This window comes from Stenella coeruleoalba, assembly GCF_951394435.1.
Source record: "Stenella coeruleoalba genome assembly, chromosome: X".
Classification (NCBI taxonomy): Eukaryota; Metazoa; Chordata; class Mammalia; order Artiodactyla; family Delphinidae; genus Stenella; species Stenella coeruleoalba.
In genome coordinates, this window is record NC_137152.1 from 28,725,063 (window position 1) to 28,743,333 (window position 18,271).

Consider the following 18,271-nt stretch of genomic DNA (forward strand, 5'->3'; position numbering starts at 1 on the left):
GCGCTGCTTAAACTTTGACATTAGTCCAGTAAGACTGCTGTGGAATTTTGACCTCTAACACTTACTGTAAGAGACTAAATTCATGTTGTTTCAGGCCACCAAGTTTAAGCAGCAATAGAAAACTAATACAAAAGTTAACAAGAAAGTAAAGTATTTCTTTTTTTTTAATTGAAGTGTAGTTGATTTACAATGTTGTGTTAATTTCTGCTGTACAGCAAAGTGACTCAGTTATGCATTTATACACAGTCTCTATTCTTTTCCATTACGGTTTATCCCAGGATACTGAATATAGTTCCCTGTGCTATACAGTAGGATCTTGTTGTTTATCCACTCTGTATGTAATAGTTTGCATCTATTAACCCCAAACTCCCACTCTATCCCTTCCCCACTGCCCCTCCCCCTTGGCAACCACAAGTCTGTTCACTACGTCTGTGAGTCCATTTCTGTTTCGTAGATAGGCTCATTTGTGCCATATTTTAGATTCCACATATGAGTGATATCATATGGTATTTGTCTTTCTCCTTCTGACTTGAAAGTAAAGTATTTCTTATATCCATATCTATCCCAAACAGGAAAACAGAAACTAGATCAAGATGACTATCTATTTCAGTAATTACGTGAGAGGATTTCTTTGTGGGAGTGTAGTGGGCATTGTTGATTACTTACCAGCATCCAATAGTCACCTCACCTTTCATACCATGTGACCCAGCAATTACATTCCTAGGCATATACCCGAGAGAGATGAAAACGTATGTCCACATAGAAACTTGTTCACAAATGTTCATAGCAGCATTTTTCAGAAGAGTGAAAAATGAGAAATAATCCAAATGTCCACTGACTGATAAACAGATAAATAACTATAAAAAGTACCCTGATTTTTACTGAAATATTTAGCCCTCTTCCATATCTCTGATATACTTTAGGGAACACTAACACTTCTTTGGTCTAAGTGTAATGCTCTCCTTGCTACAATGAATCATTCAGAAGCTCACATTTAAGAGAGTCAAGGCACAGAATTTTCCAGATTAAGAGATCAACTCATTACAGAAGAGCTTGGCTTTTCTGGCAACTCACTTTTTCTCTTTTATTATGTCTCTATCCAGTGGTATATCATGGGCAATGGTGGGAGTGGTCTTCCCTGGGTGCAAGCAATAAGAGGGCACATTGTAGAGAATTTATAGACAATAAAACCGACCAAAAGTTGATCTGCTTTTTTATGTTCTTTTATATGAAATTGTCTTTAGTCCATCTTCATTTTTTTTAATTTATTTATTTTTATTTTATTTATTTTTGGCTGCATGGGGTCTTCATTGCTGCGTGTGGGCTTTCTCTAGTTGCAGCGAGCGGGAGCTACTCTTTGTTGCGGTGCACGGGCTTCTCATTGCAGTGGCTTCTCTGTTGCGGAGCATGGGCGCTAGGTGTGTGGGCTTCAGTAGTTGCAGCACGTGGGCTCAGCAGTTGTGGCCTGCGGCTTCAGTAGTTGTGGCTTGCGAACTGTAGAGCGCAGGCTCAGTAGTTGTGGCACACGGGCTTAGCTGCTCGGCGGCATGTGGGATCTTCCTGGATCAGGGCTCAAACCCATGTCCCCTGCATTGGCAGGCAGATTCTTAACCACTATGCCACCAGGGAAGCCCCCATCTTCATTTTTTAATTGAAAGTTTTATTGATATCATTATAAATTCACATACAGTTGTAAAAAATAGTAGAGAGAAATCTCCTGTATCCTTTTCCCAATTTCCCCCAATGGAAACATTTTCCAAACCTCTACTGCAATATCACAACTAGGATATTGACATTGATAAATCCACCCACCTTATTCAGATTTCCCCAATTTTACTTGTACTCGTTTGTGTGTATTTAGTTCTACCCAATTTTATAATGTGTAAGTTTGTGTATCTACCACCAAAGCCAAGATACTGAACAGTTCCAATACCGCAAGGATTCATGTTGGCTTTTTATAACCACCCCCCCTCCCTCCTGCCCCCTTCCCTCCTTCCCCCTCCACTATCTCCAACCTCATTTTTTAAGCTTTTGTTTTAAACACGTCATATAAATGGAATCATACAGTATTCTTTTAGGATTGGCTTTTTCACTCAGCGTAATTCTCTGGAGATTCATACAACTTCTTGTGTGTGTGTTTTCTGAGTAATAGTCCACGTATGTACCACAGTTTGTTAAAGCATTCACCCATTGATGGTCAAAGTGATTTCCAGTTTTTTGCTGTTACTAATAACACTGCTATGAACGTTTGTGTACAGGTTTTTGTTCTGTTTTTTTTAATCACCCTATGCTGGTGATTCTAAGCCATCTACCAGACCATTCCCATCAACCAGCTCCCTGCCTAACACACCACTCTCTCTGCCACATTTGCTGCTGACACCATTCTCAACACTGCTGCTGGTGTCGCTGGTACTGGAAGTTTGGTCTGTCTTCCCTGGATTGGAAGGTGGTAGCGAGAGGAGAGGGCAGCTGTGATGACAGTTCTGCTAATAAGAAAACTTGGATGAGTCCTTGACGAGACTTCTGCTTTTCTTTTTCTCTCCCCCCGTTTTCTCCTATTGAATAATGCTCTCCTTATTCTCTGATCCAAAATTCAGAGAGAACTATCAATACTTTGCTGGCTTAATGTATCCCAGCCACCTTATGGATTAAAAATCAATCTATGGATAAACCATCACTGGGTCAGGTGCTCATACCTAGTGCAATATGTAGCCATTCCTGGGTAAAGAACATCTACTTCCCCAAACTGTGGGGTAGGGTCATTTCATCTGTGGGCTGTGCAGTTTCGTGTGTGTGTGTGTGTGTGAGTGATTTCTAAGAGGAGGCATTGAATGGGCGACTGCCATGTCCAGTATGCATGGGTGATTCTCTGGGTAGAATAGAGTCCATCCTAGCCACAAGAAAAGCAAAAATCAGTAAATAACAAAACATTAACCTTTTTATAATAACGTTCCTTTAACTAAGGTTGTAAAATGAACTCCAATATAATAAGATATAAAATTATCTGTAAACTTGTGAAAAGTTAGGTGATATACATCAAAAAAGGAATACTTTAGTTTTGGAGAAGTTGATTTGTAGCCCTTCTTTCTTTTAATAAGGAGAGTATAGGTTTGGTTTACTGGTAAGGCCTCTGAGTCCAAGATAATGAAAACATAACATAAAAGTGCTTTGTGTTCCATTGTTTATAACTGAGAACAACAAAAAGAAAAAAGTTCTCAAATTATTAAGGTATAATTTTTTAAGTGGCTAGGAAACACCTCTTACTCTAATACAGGGGTTGTTAAACTATGACCAGCCTGCCACCTGTTTTTGTAAATAAAGTTTTATTGGAACACAGTCGTGCCCATTCATTTACATACTGTCCTGGGCTGTTTTCAAACTACAACAGCATACTTGAGTAGTTGCAAAGGCCTATAATGTCTCAGATATTTACTTTTTGGCCCTTTACAGAACAAGTTTGCTTTAATTTAATTATTCAGAGACCACTACTCTAATCCTCATCATTTTGGGTGGTATTCTATATGAGCATTAACCGTGAAAGCCTATGTTAGCTCATACAGCTTAATCCAAATTCCTAGCCTACAAAATTACAGGTTAAGGAAAGGTTGGTGCATGATACAATCTTAATTTTCACTAGGAATGGAAATAACAGAACTTTCATTGAGTAATAATACTGCCTCATGTAAAACTCTGCCTTGAGAAACCCAGACTGAAATATCTCAAGTTAGAAGTGGGCATACATAAAAATATCTAAAAAGACACAGCATTCAGTAAAATAAAAAGGGTTATTTTGGCATGAAGAAAGTTGAATATACATTACTGGATAAGCCCAGGCATCAAATTCCCTGACCTGGTTAGGCAGAACTGCAAAGAAACTTCCCCATATAGGCTTCACCGTTAAAGCATCCCAGAGTGGGGATAGTTGCCCACATTTTGTGTCCTATAGGGAAGATACATACCATCCCGGTGGTACTGTGAGTGTCTGTACAAAGTTCCCGCTTCATCTCTGAGATCCTTAGAAACCATTTTGGGAAGAGATACTCTTTATGAAGCAGTTAGGGGCCATCTCTAATTAGGCCTGGATTGTCAATATATCCTACATATCCAAGGATGACATGGGGTGACATTGACTGGGACCACAGTGAGAAATACAGGATTTGCAATTAGACAAGGTGGGCTAGAATCTCCTGGACCACTGAGGTTAATGTATATTGATGGTGGCTATCTAAATCTTGTAAAGGCTGAATGCTTAAGATCCTTTTATAGGGAATTTAGTAAATATGCAAAGGTCAATTTTACTGAATTATTAGACATTGAAACTATAAGCCTCTTTAGCCACAAGTATAGCTCCACCTTCTAGATTATAAAACAAGTTCCCCTTGGGTAGACTGTAGCACATGGAGTGAAATTTTCAATTCATCTCTCAAACTTTGCTTTGCAGGCTTCCCTGGTGGCGCAGTGGTTGAGAGTCTGCCTGCCGATGCAGGGGATGCGGGTTCATGCCGCGGAGCGGCTGGGCCCGTGAGCCATGGCCGCTGAGCCTGCGCATCCGGAGCCTGTGCTCCACAACGGGAGAGGCCGCAACAGTGAGAGGCCCGCATACCGCAAAAAATAAAAAAATTTTTAAAAAAAGACCTAGTTCCTTTGCTACAAAAAAAATCACAGATTTTTCTCCCGCTTTTAAAAAACTGTTATCAAGGATAGACAAGGTTTTTTACTCAAGCTTTAAAAATATAATCCGCAGCATCGTAAGATTACCTTTAAAATGTGATGATGACTGTAGGTGGTGAAAATGCTTTCAGTGACTCATAATTAGATAACATCCAACGTGGAAAGAAGAGCAAAAAAGTACTTTTTACCACAGAAAATGTAATGAGATGTTGCCATCATTTAGGGCTGTATACAGGTACTTTACAAACATAAAATTATAGCTTTACAAAAATCCGAGTTAGTACTTACATCTGAATACCCTAACTTTACATACTTAAAGTCTTTAATTAAAAACAGAAAAAACAGCAACAACTTGATTGAAAGTTGACAAATAGGACAAAATTCCTTGCCAAAAAATAGTTATTAAAGCTAATAAATAGTTATAGAATATATTTTATACTGCCTTTTTTTTTTCTTTTTTTTCTTTTTGGCGGTACGCGGGCCTCTCACTGTTGTGGCCTCTCCCGTTGCGGAGCACAGGCTCCGGACGCGCAGGCTCAGCGGCCATGGCTCACGGGCCCAGCCGCTCCGCGGCATGTGGGATCTTCCCGGACCGGGGCACGAACCCGCGTCCCCTGCATTGGCAGGCGGACTCTCAACCACTGCGCCACCAGGGAAGCCCATATACTGCTTTTTAAAATAACTTTTTATTAAAAATAATAAAAGGCATGAAATAGGAGCTGTTATTTATGTTGTAATGGTCAACACTGGGTTCGGGTTGCTATTTTAATGGCATTTATTCTGTACAATGTATCTGTGGTCTGACATTCATTTCTCTTCCTCATTCCTGTTATTTAGAATTTCTTAAAGACAATGCCATTTCTTTAACTATTCAGTGAACATCCAGAAGCAAACGTACAGTGCAGGAAGATAATCTTTATTACATTTTAACTAGAAACAGAACAGACAGCAAGTTCACGAGGTATTTCTGATTATTATTCTTTTAAAATCAGGCTTCAATAACAATAATCAAAAGCAAGCCTTAACCGCACAGATGTATTTTGGTCACTATTATAATCTTCAAGGCACAAAAGCCAGCAGCGTAAACTAACATAAAGGTAATGACTGATAAATTTTGACGTGCCCAAAATGTAGATCGCTGCATTAAACTCCATCCTTGTATTTTCTTCATCTTCTTCTTACACACTGAACAATTATTGTTACTCAGCAAAATATCAAACATGCACATAGTATTCCTAGAAGAATACTATCTTAATATTGTCAACATTAAGCTTTTCTTTCCCCCCAGAAATCAATGAATCATGGTTCCACTCCCTATATATATTAGTGTTAGTGGTAATATGCAAAATTGACTTTGTTTTCAAGGTTAAATAGCAAATTGACTTCGCATTTGGTGGCCAGCTGTGTACTCTAATTTTTCATCTTTTATTTTCTTAATAAATTTAACTATATTTCATAAGCCCTGAGATATTCAATAACCTGCTAATGATTGTATACGTTTTATACTTTACCCCACTCAATTTGAACCTCACATAATAAGTATTTAAAGTTATTTACAGATGATTGTAACTAAAGCAATGACAAAATTTACTACTTGTATATTATACTGCTAATAAGGCCTTTAACTAAGAGTTGCATATTTTATGCATTTTTTTGCTTGTTAGGAGCAATTCTTAAAATTACATCTATAATTCTGTCAGCAATAAGTGCTTTTCATTTGCTTACTTCTACCTGGATAACCAGATTCACTTTTTTCCTCTCTTGTAAAACAACTCTTTTTTTTTTTCTTCCCAAACATAAATGTCAGTTGTCCAACTGAATAGGTACCAAAAGAAACTTAGAATTTGAACAGCATATTGATAACTATAATTAGCAGAGAAATAGCTCATAACAGACATTCAGTAAATGTTTGTAACACATGGAATGAATGAAGTGTAAGGCAGCTGTTAGAGTCATATACTTTTCATCATACACTGTAACTAATTTTGTTTACCTTACCTGATTTAATTCACCTTCAAATGTAAATAAGAATTTGAAATTTAAAAAGCTGATTTAAGGGAATTCCCCGGCGGTCCAGTGGTTAGGACTCTGCACGTTCACTGCCAAGGGTGCGAGTTTAATCCCTGGGCAGGGAACTAAGAACCCACAAGCTGCGTGGCACGGCCAAAAAGAAAAAGAATGGAATTACTTTCCACTAAATCATATGTACAACTAAGAAGGAGAAATAAAAAACTAAGAAGTGTTAACTAATTATTATCATTTTCTCCACATTTTTCCTTGCAGTATTTTTGTTCATATATTTATCCCTGTTAACTTTTCTAGCTGAAAGAGAATTTAATTATCTGAATGGTTTTCCCCATCTTCTTAGGTACATATTATTAGTGAAAAGCCAGTGTAAATATAAGGTTGTATTTTCATGTCATGCCATATTTCTGTATTTGTTTTTTGCTAATGTTGAGGTTCTCCTATTCAAATGATGCTGTAGGAATATGAGATAATCTGCCAACCTCCTATGAGATTGCTTGCTTGCACTATTCAGGTTTTGTTGATAGTTTTGAAGCATATTGCACACTTGTCATCTAGCACACGAATAAGTAACTGTTACTCTTTTGAGAAAGGATACAGTGACAAATTCTTGTTAATGGTTTGGGCCGAACATTTTTAGCCTGTTACAGGACAATAGCAATGGCAAAGACATTGACAATACAGTTCATGGTTCGGTTTTCCCATCTTACAGTACAGGTTCCTGAAAATACACAACAAAAGGACTTTGAAATACCAGCAAAACATCAGAATTACCAGGAAAAAAAAATATATATATATATACATTTTTCATAGGTTTTAATATCACATTTCCTGCAATCTGTTCAATCTTCATATTTCCTATTTGTCTGACGGCATACTTGTCACTAGGTACAAAGCAATTCTGTTGATAAAGTCTTGTGGGAATTTAATTAGAGATAAATAAGGATTCGATAACAAGTACACTATTTGACTTTGCTAGAAGTTGGATTTTGTTTGAATCAGCTTAAAGTCTCTTACCATCAGATGTGGTGTCCCAAAAACATGAGCTGGCTGTGTGAAAGCCATATGCACTCCTCTGGACCACCGCACAGGTCACTAAAAATAAAGTTGCACAGTAAGAACACTTACAAACGAAGGAAAACGTACCTGAGTGTTTGAGTTCGGAGCTCTAAAAGCTATAAAAATAACAGAAAACAAAGCATTCAGCGAATGGATTGAAAAAAATAAGTCTCTCATCTTGATTATTTACCAGCACAATTCTGACCCCACTGGGTCCAGTCTGTTTGCTGCCCAGTGCCATAACCAATGGTGACGGCACTGCAGGAAAAATCTGGGCGAAATTATGTGCCTTGTCCCATGGGCATAATTCAGACACAAAAAGAAAGAAAATATTCCACTTTACAAGTATTGTGTGGTACTTCACAGTCCTACACGTAAGGAGGCATGGCACTGATGAAAGGAAGACAGTAGGGCTGAGGGAATCTCACTGAAGATAACCGATGCAAATGTAAAGGATGATGCTACCAAGGCAAGTAGATGGTTGGCAGGAGCTCACACTGCTTTTGAGTTGTGAAAGATCTCCATCTGTTAGGTATTATCAAGATTATTTTTGTGATGAATAAGTCAGAAGTCCTTCACCCCCTATTAGTATCCAACTTGAGTGTCTCTCATTCATTTACATTCTGTAAATTCAGAGAAAAACCACAGGAACAAAGGTGAGTAAACTAGTGAAGAAGGACACTGATACTTACCAATATACTTATAAGCTTTTCCCAGCTTAACCAGATGTGCTAAGGATTGTTCCACTATGCTTGCGGTCCATTGGTTGATGTTGTTATGATTATAATCTTCACCTCCCAAGACCCCATCTATACACTAAAAGGGCAGAGGACAATTAAACAAAGTATACACATATCACATCAAAAAATTTATTCAAAACATAAAATACACTTATAACCTAATAAAACATCTTACAAGATATGCATCTGTTAAGTATTTATTATGCATCATCTCTAACTGTTGTAGAATTTTCAAAGCATTTCCGCATGTGTCATCTCACTCTGTGAGATATTACAGGCCATATAAAGATAAATGTGACATGGCCTCTACTGTAAAGAACTTAACGGTCTAGCAGAGAAGCTACTAAAAGAACTCTATAATACAAGGAAGACTAATCAAGGGTGGTAAGTCATTATGGGGTGGTGGAGATTTTAAAAGGGTGATATCAATTGGTTAAAGAATGGCTTTGAAACAGCTGGGATTTGAACTAGGTTTCAGATGCTAGAAACAAAGGATGAGACCAACTTAAAGATATATTTCTCATGTACAATAATTATATCCTATTTCATATTATGTAACTGCTTAGCTATCAAACAACAAGCACACCTGCCGCTAAAAGTAAATCATCAACACACGCTAGTTTTTAGGCACTCTAAAAAGAGAAAGTTAATTTTCCACGGTGTTTACGTGCATCCACTTCTGATACTTGATTAAGAGTACCGGTTTAGTATCACAGTCTTAGGTTTTAAGGTCACCTCAGCCACCCCTGTGTGACCTTCTACAAGTGACTTAATCTCTTGAAACCCCTTATTTTCCTAATCTTTAAAGTAGGGATAACAGCCTCATCAAGTTGTTGTGAGGATGGGGTGAGATAAGGAAAGCCGTGTGCTCAAACACAGTGACTGCCACAGAGTAAACACATAAGTAATGACAGATATTATTACATCATTATAATTATTGCTGCTGTTATCTTATTTTTTCCAGTTTTATTGAGATATAATTGACATACAACATTGTGTCAGTTTAAGGTGCACAGTGTGATGACTTGACACGTCATATTGTGAAATGATTGCCACAATAAGGCTAGTTAACACATTCACTTCCTCACATACTTACCTTTTGTTTGTGTGTGTGTGTGTGTGTGTGTATTGAGAACATTTAAAATCTACTTTCAGCAACCTTCAAGTGTACAATACAGTACTGTTAACTATAATTATCATGGTGTATATTAGATCCTCAGAACTTACTCATCTTATAACTAGAAGTTTGTACCCTTTGACCGACATTTTCCCCACCCCATGGCAACCACCATTCTACTCTGTTTCTATGAGTTTGGATTTTTTTAGATTCCACATATTGGTCCGATCATACAGTATTTGTCTTTCTCTGACTTATTTTGCTGCTATTATTTTTTTATTCAAGTGATAGAGCCTGGAGAATAAAGCACTCATTCTATTCATTTATAGAATCCAGCTTAGTAAGACAGACACACACGTGCACGTTGAAGCTTTCATTTACTACAACTGGACTATAGTAGAGGCACTAATTAATATGGAATCTTAAGCTGAATAGTATAAACTCTTCACTAATCATAAAACGCAAAAAGAGAAATTAAATATAGAGGGGTTGAAGAAAGTAACAACGTACCTCAAATTACTCTCCTAGAATGTAACATGAAGAGTTAGGAGGGTCAGTGGCCCAAGGATCATGGGGACAAAGATTAATCCTGACTTTACCATACCCAAGCTGACGGCCTTTGGGAAACCTCTTCCTCTCCCTAGACTGCTGTACCTTAATGGGAAACTACCAGCCCTTGTTTACTTTCAGGTTATCTAATAGGACTGCTTCAAGTTCTGCTCCAAACAACAGAAATATCAGGGGCCTGTGGATGCCACTGTAAATAGCCCTGCTAATTACTATTAATTAACATTTAGCCTTCTTCATTACCACTTAACCAGGAGGCCCACTAGATAATGAGGTCCTTAACCTGCTCTGTATTCCCAGGGCCAAACTCAGAACTCGGGCAGGGAGCAGGCACTCAATACATGTTTGTTGTTGAAGTAATACTGGCTTTGATATACTCTCTGGGCATCCTGAATCAAATATACTTTAGATTAAGCACCAAGTTAATTCCATTTGTAACTCACTTTTTATATGAAAATTTGTGGGCAAATTCTATTACTGACAATAAATATAACATGCATATCACCAGTAAGTGAGTGGCTCTAAGACTTCAGCAGGAAAAATATATTAGCATAGGGGCTCAGAGGAAGGACTCTAAGAAAATAAGGAGATCAGCAAAAGATAAGAAAAACAGAAATGCCTGCTGAAACTGTATAATCATCGGGGAAGTGCTGAAATGTTTTCAAATAGTTCTCTCTCTCTCTCTCTCTCTCTCTCTCTCTCTCTCTCTCTCTCTCTCTCTCTCTCTCTCTCTCTCTCTCTCTCTCTCTCTCTCTCTCTCTCTCTCTCTCTCTCTCCCTCTCTCTCTCTCTCTCCCTCTCTCTCCCCGCCCCCCATCACCTTTCAAATACCTCAGTGGCAAAGACAGTTGGCTCATGGGAAGAGAGGGGGAGGGAAGAGGATACACAGGTACCTGAAAGCCAGCTGTGGCAAGCCTGAGATGTCTTTCGAGTCTCATATTTTATATGAAAATTTCAAATGAAGCTTGCTTTTGACTCCATAACGTATCAGTTTGTTTTCATTTGAAAATGGTGTTAAATTATTTATATTACTTAACTCCCTCTTGCAAGTATAGAAGTAAAATTGATGCTCTAAAATGCACCCAGTGGGGACTTCCCTGATGGTCCAGCGGTTGAGAATCCATCTTGCAATGCAGGCGACACCGGTTCGATCCCTGGTGGGGGAACTAAGATCCGACATGCCGCGGGGCGACTAAGCCCGCGCGCCACAATGAAAGATCCCACGTGCCGCAACTAAGACCCGACACAGCCTAAATAAATAAATAATTTTTTTTTAATAAAAAAAAATGTACCCAGTGGCTTCTAGGACCTCCTAGCCACCACTCAATATGGGTATCTCATTTTAAGAAGCATGGTTCTTTTAACTGAACAAACCATCAAAGTAACCCATGCACATGGGTTTAAAAATCCAACAGAACAGAAGAGCTTACAATGAAAAATAAGAATCCCCTCCCCACCCTTTCCCATCCCCAGCCCCCTTCCACAGAAGAAACACTTTTAGGGTACAACTGTTTTTTTATCTCTTAAGGGTCACTCACATGTCTAAATAATGTTTATATAACTATTTCTTGATTTATGAATTCTAGACAACATCCCTAGAGCTCCTGCTATGACAGATGAAAGTTTAGTTCCCTAGGACCACCTGCCACCTCCTGCCCCCCCCCACATCCCTCAATATAATGAATTTGCTATTTTTACTTCAATATATTTACATTATTAGAAGCATGTTTCTTTTCTACTCTGGATGTTTCCTTCCACGCAGAGGATTTTTTCCTTATCATCCCTGGCCTCTCGTCCCACCTGTTATTATTCCTCCCCATGGAGGTGGAGTGAGCTACTGGTTGGTACCTTTCTCATCTGGGAGGGCCAATCTCCCAAATGCCTTGGACTTCGCTATTTGGTTTCTCCTTCCCTCTTCACCCAGAGCAACGAAAGGCACCAGCCTGGTTGAGTGTTTCTCTCTGCTGACTCTAACTTTCCCTTGGATGCCTCTTCCAAGGTCTGAACTGAACAGGTAGGGAGTTAGCAAAACAAGCTCCAATCTCCAACTCAGTTTTTATCAATAATAAAGGTGATATTTGGTTCTCTTTCTACTAACTCTTTGGTCTTTTCATATGGTTCATAATGTGGGTAAAGAAGAAGGTACTATTTAAAAGATTCCTCTAATACCCCAGCATCCTTTGCTTCATGTTCCATCCACCAAGGACAGTCTCTCTTGACTTTCCACTTTGAAGCTGTTATCACTCCTGCCCTCCCATGACCTCCATCCCTTCTTCCACCCCCCGCCATTGCCCTCATTTGTGCTTTTGCATTGTCAAGGTATCGAAAACATTTGCATTTTGTTATAATAATGATATATTCCTGGCTACAAAGCTCTAATACATGATTTTGAACTATTAAAATATGGCGGGATTTTCAGGTGCCTATCCAGCTCTCTCAGACCTCACGTTGATCCTAGTTTTACGAGGCCAGCCCTGGGTGAGTTCCGGGTGAGTTCGTGCCCTAAGCATTCAGGCAGGTAAGGCATCGTCTCAGGACTGAGATGGTGCTCAGTGCCCAGAGGGCCAGCCAATCCAGCCAAGCCTAAAGGTAGTTGGGGCCTGCTGCTAGGACGCGGGCCGCAACAGCCATGCCCACAATACAAGCCTACCTTCCAGGCCAGCTTATTTTTTTCTAGGATTTGGCACAGTTAAAAATGACTCAGGACTATTAAAAGTGTTCATAAATACCTTACCCACAGTTCGTCTGTATGTGATACCACTAGAATAATTAAAGTTCCTCTGCCAACACTGAGTCCCAAAGGGAACTTCTTGTCTATTTGCCTAACACGAGGACCACATATCATATTTCAAATATTTTTCTGAAGAATTTGATTTACCGTCATATCAGTGTCTAAAAGATATTAAGTGATTGCTTTTCCAATCTGTGTGTGTGTGTGCGCGGCCGTGCCATGAGGCATGCAGGATCTTTGTTCCCCGACCAGGGATCGAACCTGTGCCCCCTGCATTGGGAGTGCGGAGTCTTAACAACTGGAAGTCCCTATTTTTCCAGTTATATTGGGCAAAAAAAAAGCATACAATAACCAAAGCAGATATTTCTAGGGTCTTTTATTTACTTGATATATATATATATATATATATATATATACACACACACACATATATATATATACATACATATATATGTATGTATATACTATAATTATATGTTTATTATACTATACATATAATTTACCTATATACTTTTAGGGCATTAACATTTAAAATAATATTTGGCCCCATTGGAATAAAAGTTCTTTTATTCAAAAGACAGAGAATCAGTTTAGAAAACAGCAAGCCAGTTTTCTAGATCAATATTTATCCCTTTCAGGGTAAGCCCCAAGATGCCTGACAGCATCCAACACAACAAACATAGAAGCACCCCTATAAAGAATTAGTGAATAAATATGAAAAATCTTGCTTTAATACGAAGGTTTCTAACTTTGTGCCATAAGTCAAAACACAGCTTTTTAAAATTTCAACCAATGCATCAATCTTCAAGATGAACAAGATATGTAACTCACCTCTTTAACGATATTGTGGGCTTCATCAGCATTGAAGCCGACCTAAAGATGGAAAACAAAAGATAAAGTTGTTTTCAATACAGACTTCCTTTTCCTGGTAGCTATGATGCTACACAGAATAACCTAGGCTGGCCTAGACAGGTTTTAGTGACAGGAGACCACAGTGAAAAGGGGCATTAAGTCTACTGAGGCTACTAATCCCACCTTGATCATCTTTAAAATCGCAAAATGCTTTCCCCACCTACCTCCATGGAGATCTTGATTGATTAGTTCTGAAGCAGAGCCTGGGCAACTATGTTTTTGTAAAAAGTGCTTTACTCATATAACGCTACTATATATAAAACAGATAATCAACAAGGACCTACTGTATAGCACAGGGAATTCTACTCAATACTCTGTAATAATCTATATGGGACAAGAATCTGAAAAAGAATAGATATGTGTATATGTATAACTGAATCACTTTGCTGTACACCTGAAACTAACACAACACTGTAAATCAACTATACTCCAATATAAAATAAAAAAATTTTAAATAGATATGGACAGCACAGAAAAAAAAAAGTGCTTTACTGGTGATTCTGATGAACACCAGAGATTGAGGATTATTGGATTGTAAAGCTCAGGAAATAGGAGGTGGGTATAAGGATGTGTTATCAGTACACAGGAAATAGTTGCAGCTAAGTGAAAATGAGGGGGAGTGAGAAAAGAATGCTGAATAGATAAGTTTCAAGTTTGTTTTTAATTTATGCTTGGCAAAAATGTGGCTTTTCTGAGTTAAAGGTTATGAAAATACTTGATCATTCCAAATTAATGTCACTTTATAACATATAAATAATATGTTAGACCTATAATCTATATAGACCTATAATATAACAGGTCTGGCAACTTAGTCTTTCCTGTGGAGTGGCTTGATACAATCTTGAGTTAAAAGCAACCATGAATGACAAGGAAATGTCCTAGAGTCAAGAACTAGGCTACGTGATAAGATTGCAATCTAAACCAAAGCACTTCAGGTAGTACATGATTTGTTTCCATAGACACGTTTTTAGGTGCTGTATGACATCAGCATGTTTGTAAATCCCACTATACAACAAAACAGTTCAAAAACCAAGTAAATTCTGAAAATAAGTACCATCTTGAGTACAGATTTAAAATATTTTCAACTCATTTAATTACACCAGATAATTCCCCAACAACAAAGGAATAAAAATACCCTAAATAATCAGAAATATCATGAAAACAGGTGTCACAACTGCCCCTATTAAAATGGTCATTTTACCTTCAAATAAGGTCCTTATCTATTTTCAAAAGTGGTCTACAAATTAAATGGGATGTCCATTCCACTTCAATTTGGAAGGTCACCCGATAATCAGGTTGTACTGGGTGGCCATGGTAACGCATGTAATTTTCTTTTTAAATATAGGTATTTAGGGGGTACTGCAGTACAGAACCTCTTAGGAGTCAGCAGACTAGTGCTTCTTGAGGGTGAAATTGCTTGTGCTTCAATTTCTAAAATGAGAATACTTTACCACTAACCTTGAGGTGTGTATGCCACCTGCAGCATAGAAGTAATGAATTTAAATGTGGTCTTAGCTTCTGCAGAAGCCCACATCCTAGAGATGAATGGTTCAGAAGCCCCTTTCAGGGGTCTAATGATACACCATTTTACGCTGCACCTCCACCACGTGCCTGCCTACTTTTATTTCACCGCACCATTCACCTGTGGCTACCACTGGACAGAAGATGTCTTTGTTTATACTGCCCTGTCACGGGTTATTCTGGGATCCAACAGGCCTCATCCTCATCGTGGTTAAAGTGAAGCCAGAGTTGTAGTTGTGTAGTCAGAGGTCTGGGTTCAAATGGAGCATCTGTCATTCCTGGCAGTTCTAACTTTGGGCGAGTCACTTAGCCGCCATGAAAGTCAGAGTCCCCCATCAGTAACAGGAAGATGACAGATGACATCACGGGATTCTGGTGAGGTTTCGGGAAGCCTGAGTCAGTAAGCAAGGGCTCCTTAATCCATAAGGCGCCTCCTTCCAAACCACCCAGACGAGAGTGCCCGGGAGCGGGACCGGCTCTGCCACCAGGGCCTCGCTTGGCGGGGATGCGGCACCTGCTTTGGGACACCAAGGGGCGGAGGAAGCAGCCAGGAAGACCGGTTCCCGAGGCCCGCCCTGCAGACTGGCGGCTCCCTCCACCCCATCCCTACCCCACGCACCCCGAGTCAGGCCTTCCACCCCTCGGCCCCGACCTCACTGCCAGCCCCCTGTGCTCCCAGCAGCCCCTGCCACCCCGACTCTCAGCCCACCCTCAGGCCCTCGGGGTGGGGAGCCGAGGATGGGCGGGGCGGATCCCGGGCCCCGAGGAGAGGACCCGGGCTCGGAGGACGCCGCACCCCAACTCTCGGGGCCGCCGGGTGCCGGGAGACCACCCGGCCAAGACTAAGCGCCAAGGCGGACGGGGGTCGCTCGCGGGCGGTGAAGGGGCGGTACCTCGTCGCAGGGGCGATGGTACTCCTCCATGGTGGCGCCAGCTCTCCTAGGGGGCTGAGGGATGGGCAGGTCTAGCTACGCGGCCGCGTACTGGCCCCGGGGAGGCCCCGCCCCCCGGTTATGGCCCGGGGCGTTCCCCACGCAGGCCCCGCCTTTGCGTCACAGCGTTACCACCTTCCTGCCCTCCCCACCCCCGCTCCGACTCCCATCCCACCCTCCCGCAGGATTCCTGCGACTGGAAGTGACTCTCTGTTACCTCCAACCTTTCTGGAAACGAGGGTTGGGTGTTAAAAAGCTGGGATTTGTGCCGGTGTGGGTCAGATGGAGTGACCTAGCGTCAGTCCGTCTAAACTCTGCAGTATTTATGAGTGCCCACTGCCATGGTTATATGCACATATTCGTGCATCATAATCCAGCAAATAAGTGTAGTGAACGCAATGGTGAACAAGCTGCTTTGATTTGTCTTCTTACTAGCTATGTCACTTGGAAAAATTAACCTCCCACAGCCTCAGTTTTCTCGTATGAAAACAAAATTACACCTATTTCATGGCTGGTTGTGAGGATCAAACGAGATGCTGTATGTACTCCAACTCCTGAAGCGGATGCTCTTACACCCCTCCTCCTCCATGACTATGTAAAAGAAACCAAAAAACAAAAGAACTTTAATTTGTAGGAGAGAAGGTACAAATATACTAAATCAAATTATAAATATTAGCAGAACAATGGTTACCTTTATTTAAAAATTACGAAGTTTCAGATAATCCTAAGGATTTTCTCATTTAAACCCGTGAGAACCCAGCAGGTTTGGTTCTGTTACCATCATCCCATCTTTCAAGATGAAACCGAGGTACAGAGAGTTTATTTGCCAAAGGTCATATATCCAGTAAGGAGTAGAAGAAGGATTTAAACTTAAGGAGGCTGATAGCAGCTAGCAGCACCCAAGTTCTCAATCACTGTATTAGTTTCCTATTGCTGCTGTAACAAATTATCATAAATTTAGTGGCTTAAAGCAGCACAAATTTATTGTTTTACAGTACTAGAGGCCAGAAATCTAAAGTGAGTCTGCAGGAGTACGTTCCCTTTGGAGGCTCGAGAAGAGAATCCATTTCCTTGCCTTTTCCAACTTCTAGAAGAGGCCTACCTTTCAACGGCACAAGTGTCGTTTGGGGACCATGCTTTAAAACCACCATAGCTGGGCTTCCCTGGTGGCGCAGTGGTTGAGAGTCCGCCTGCTGATGCAGGGGACACGGGTTCGTGCCCCAGTCCGGGAAGATCCCACATGCCGGTGGAGCGGCTGGGCCCGTGAGCCATGGCTGCTGAGCCTGCGCGTCCGGAGCCTGTGCTCTACAACGGGAGAGGCCACAACAGTGAGAGGCCCGCGTAACGCAAAAAAAAAACAAAAAACAAAAAAACAAAAAAACACCATAGCTTTATTAGTTAGTATCCTGGTTGCAAGTAACAGAAGATTCAAGTACGATGAGCTGAAATACTAAGGACATTTGTTTTCTGGCATAGCCAGAAATACAGAGGTAGAGATGTTCCACGTTGGTTCAGTTGCTCAACAACTTTTTGGCGTCTCTGTGCTTTCCGTCTTTCCATTCTACTATCCTCAGCATATCAGCAATATTTAGTCATGGCCACACGTGGCTGCAGCAGTTCTGGTATCACAAGGAATGAAGGTATCACATCCAATGAAGAAAATGGACATTGACTTGGGTTGATCAATTTATTTTAGGAAGGCAAATCTTTACTTGAAATCCTGTGGAGTCTTCTCCTGAGGTCCCTCCCATTTGCCAACATTCAGTCATGTGATTCCTCCCTTGGCAAAACCTATGGGAAAACACATGTTTGGTATTTTCACCTTCAATGGTGAAAAGTGAGTGCTACTGGAAAGGAAAAAGAGATGTGACATAATTGTTGGTAGGAAAGTCCTTACCAACTATTTTCATGCTGTGGTCCATATATAAAAGATAGTAATATTTGCATGATACATTGGAGTGAACTAGAGGGGCTTTGGGGTATTTTTATGTTGTTTA

The 18,271-nt window shown here is 40.2% G+C and overlaps 1 protein-coding gene across 1 annotated transcript; it reads right to left on the reverse strand.

The window, feature by feature from the left end:
* Window positions 1-5,566: 5,566 nt before the first annotated feature.
* On the reverse strand, window positions 5,567-16,344 carry DYNLT3 (dynein light chain Tctex-type 3). The gene is made up of 5 exons (XM_079910145.1): window positions 16,236-16,344; window positions 13,741-13,782; window positions 8,448-8,571; window positions 7,714-7,791; window positions 5,567-7,417 (listed from the first exon to the last, which is right to left on the reverse strand). Exons 1-5 carry the CDS (start codon window positions 16,263-16,265, stop codon window positions 7,341-7,343), a joined length of 351 nt encoding a protein of 116 aa, XP_079766271.1. The 5' UTR covers window positions 16,266-16,344; the 3' UTR covers window positions 5,567-7,340.
* Between the last annotated feature and the right edge of the window lie 1,927 nt (window positions 16,345-18,271).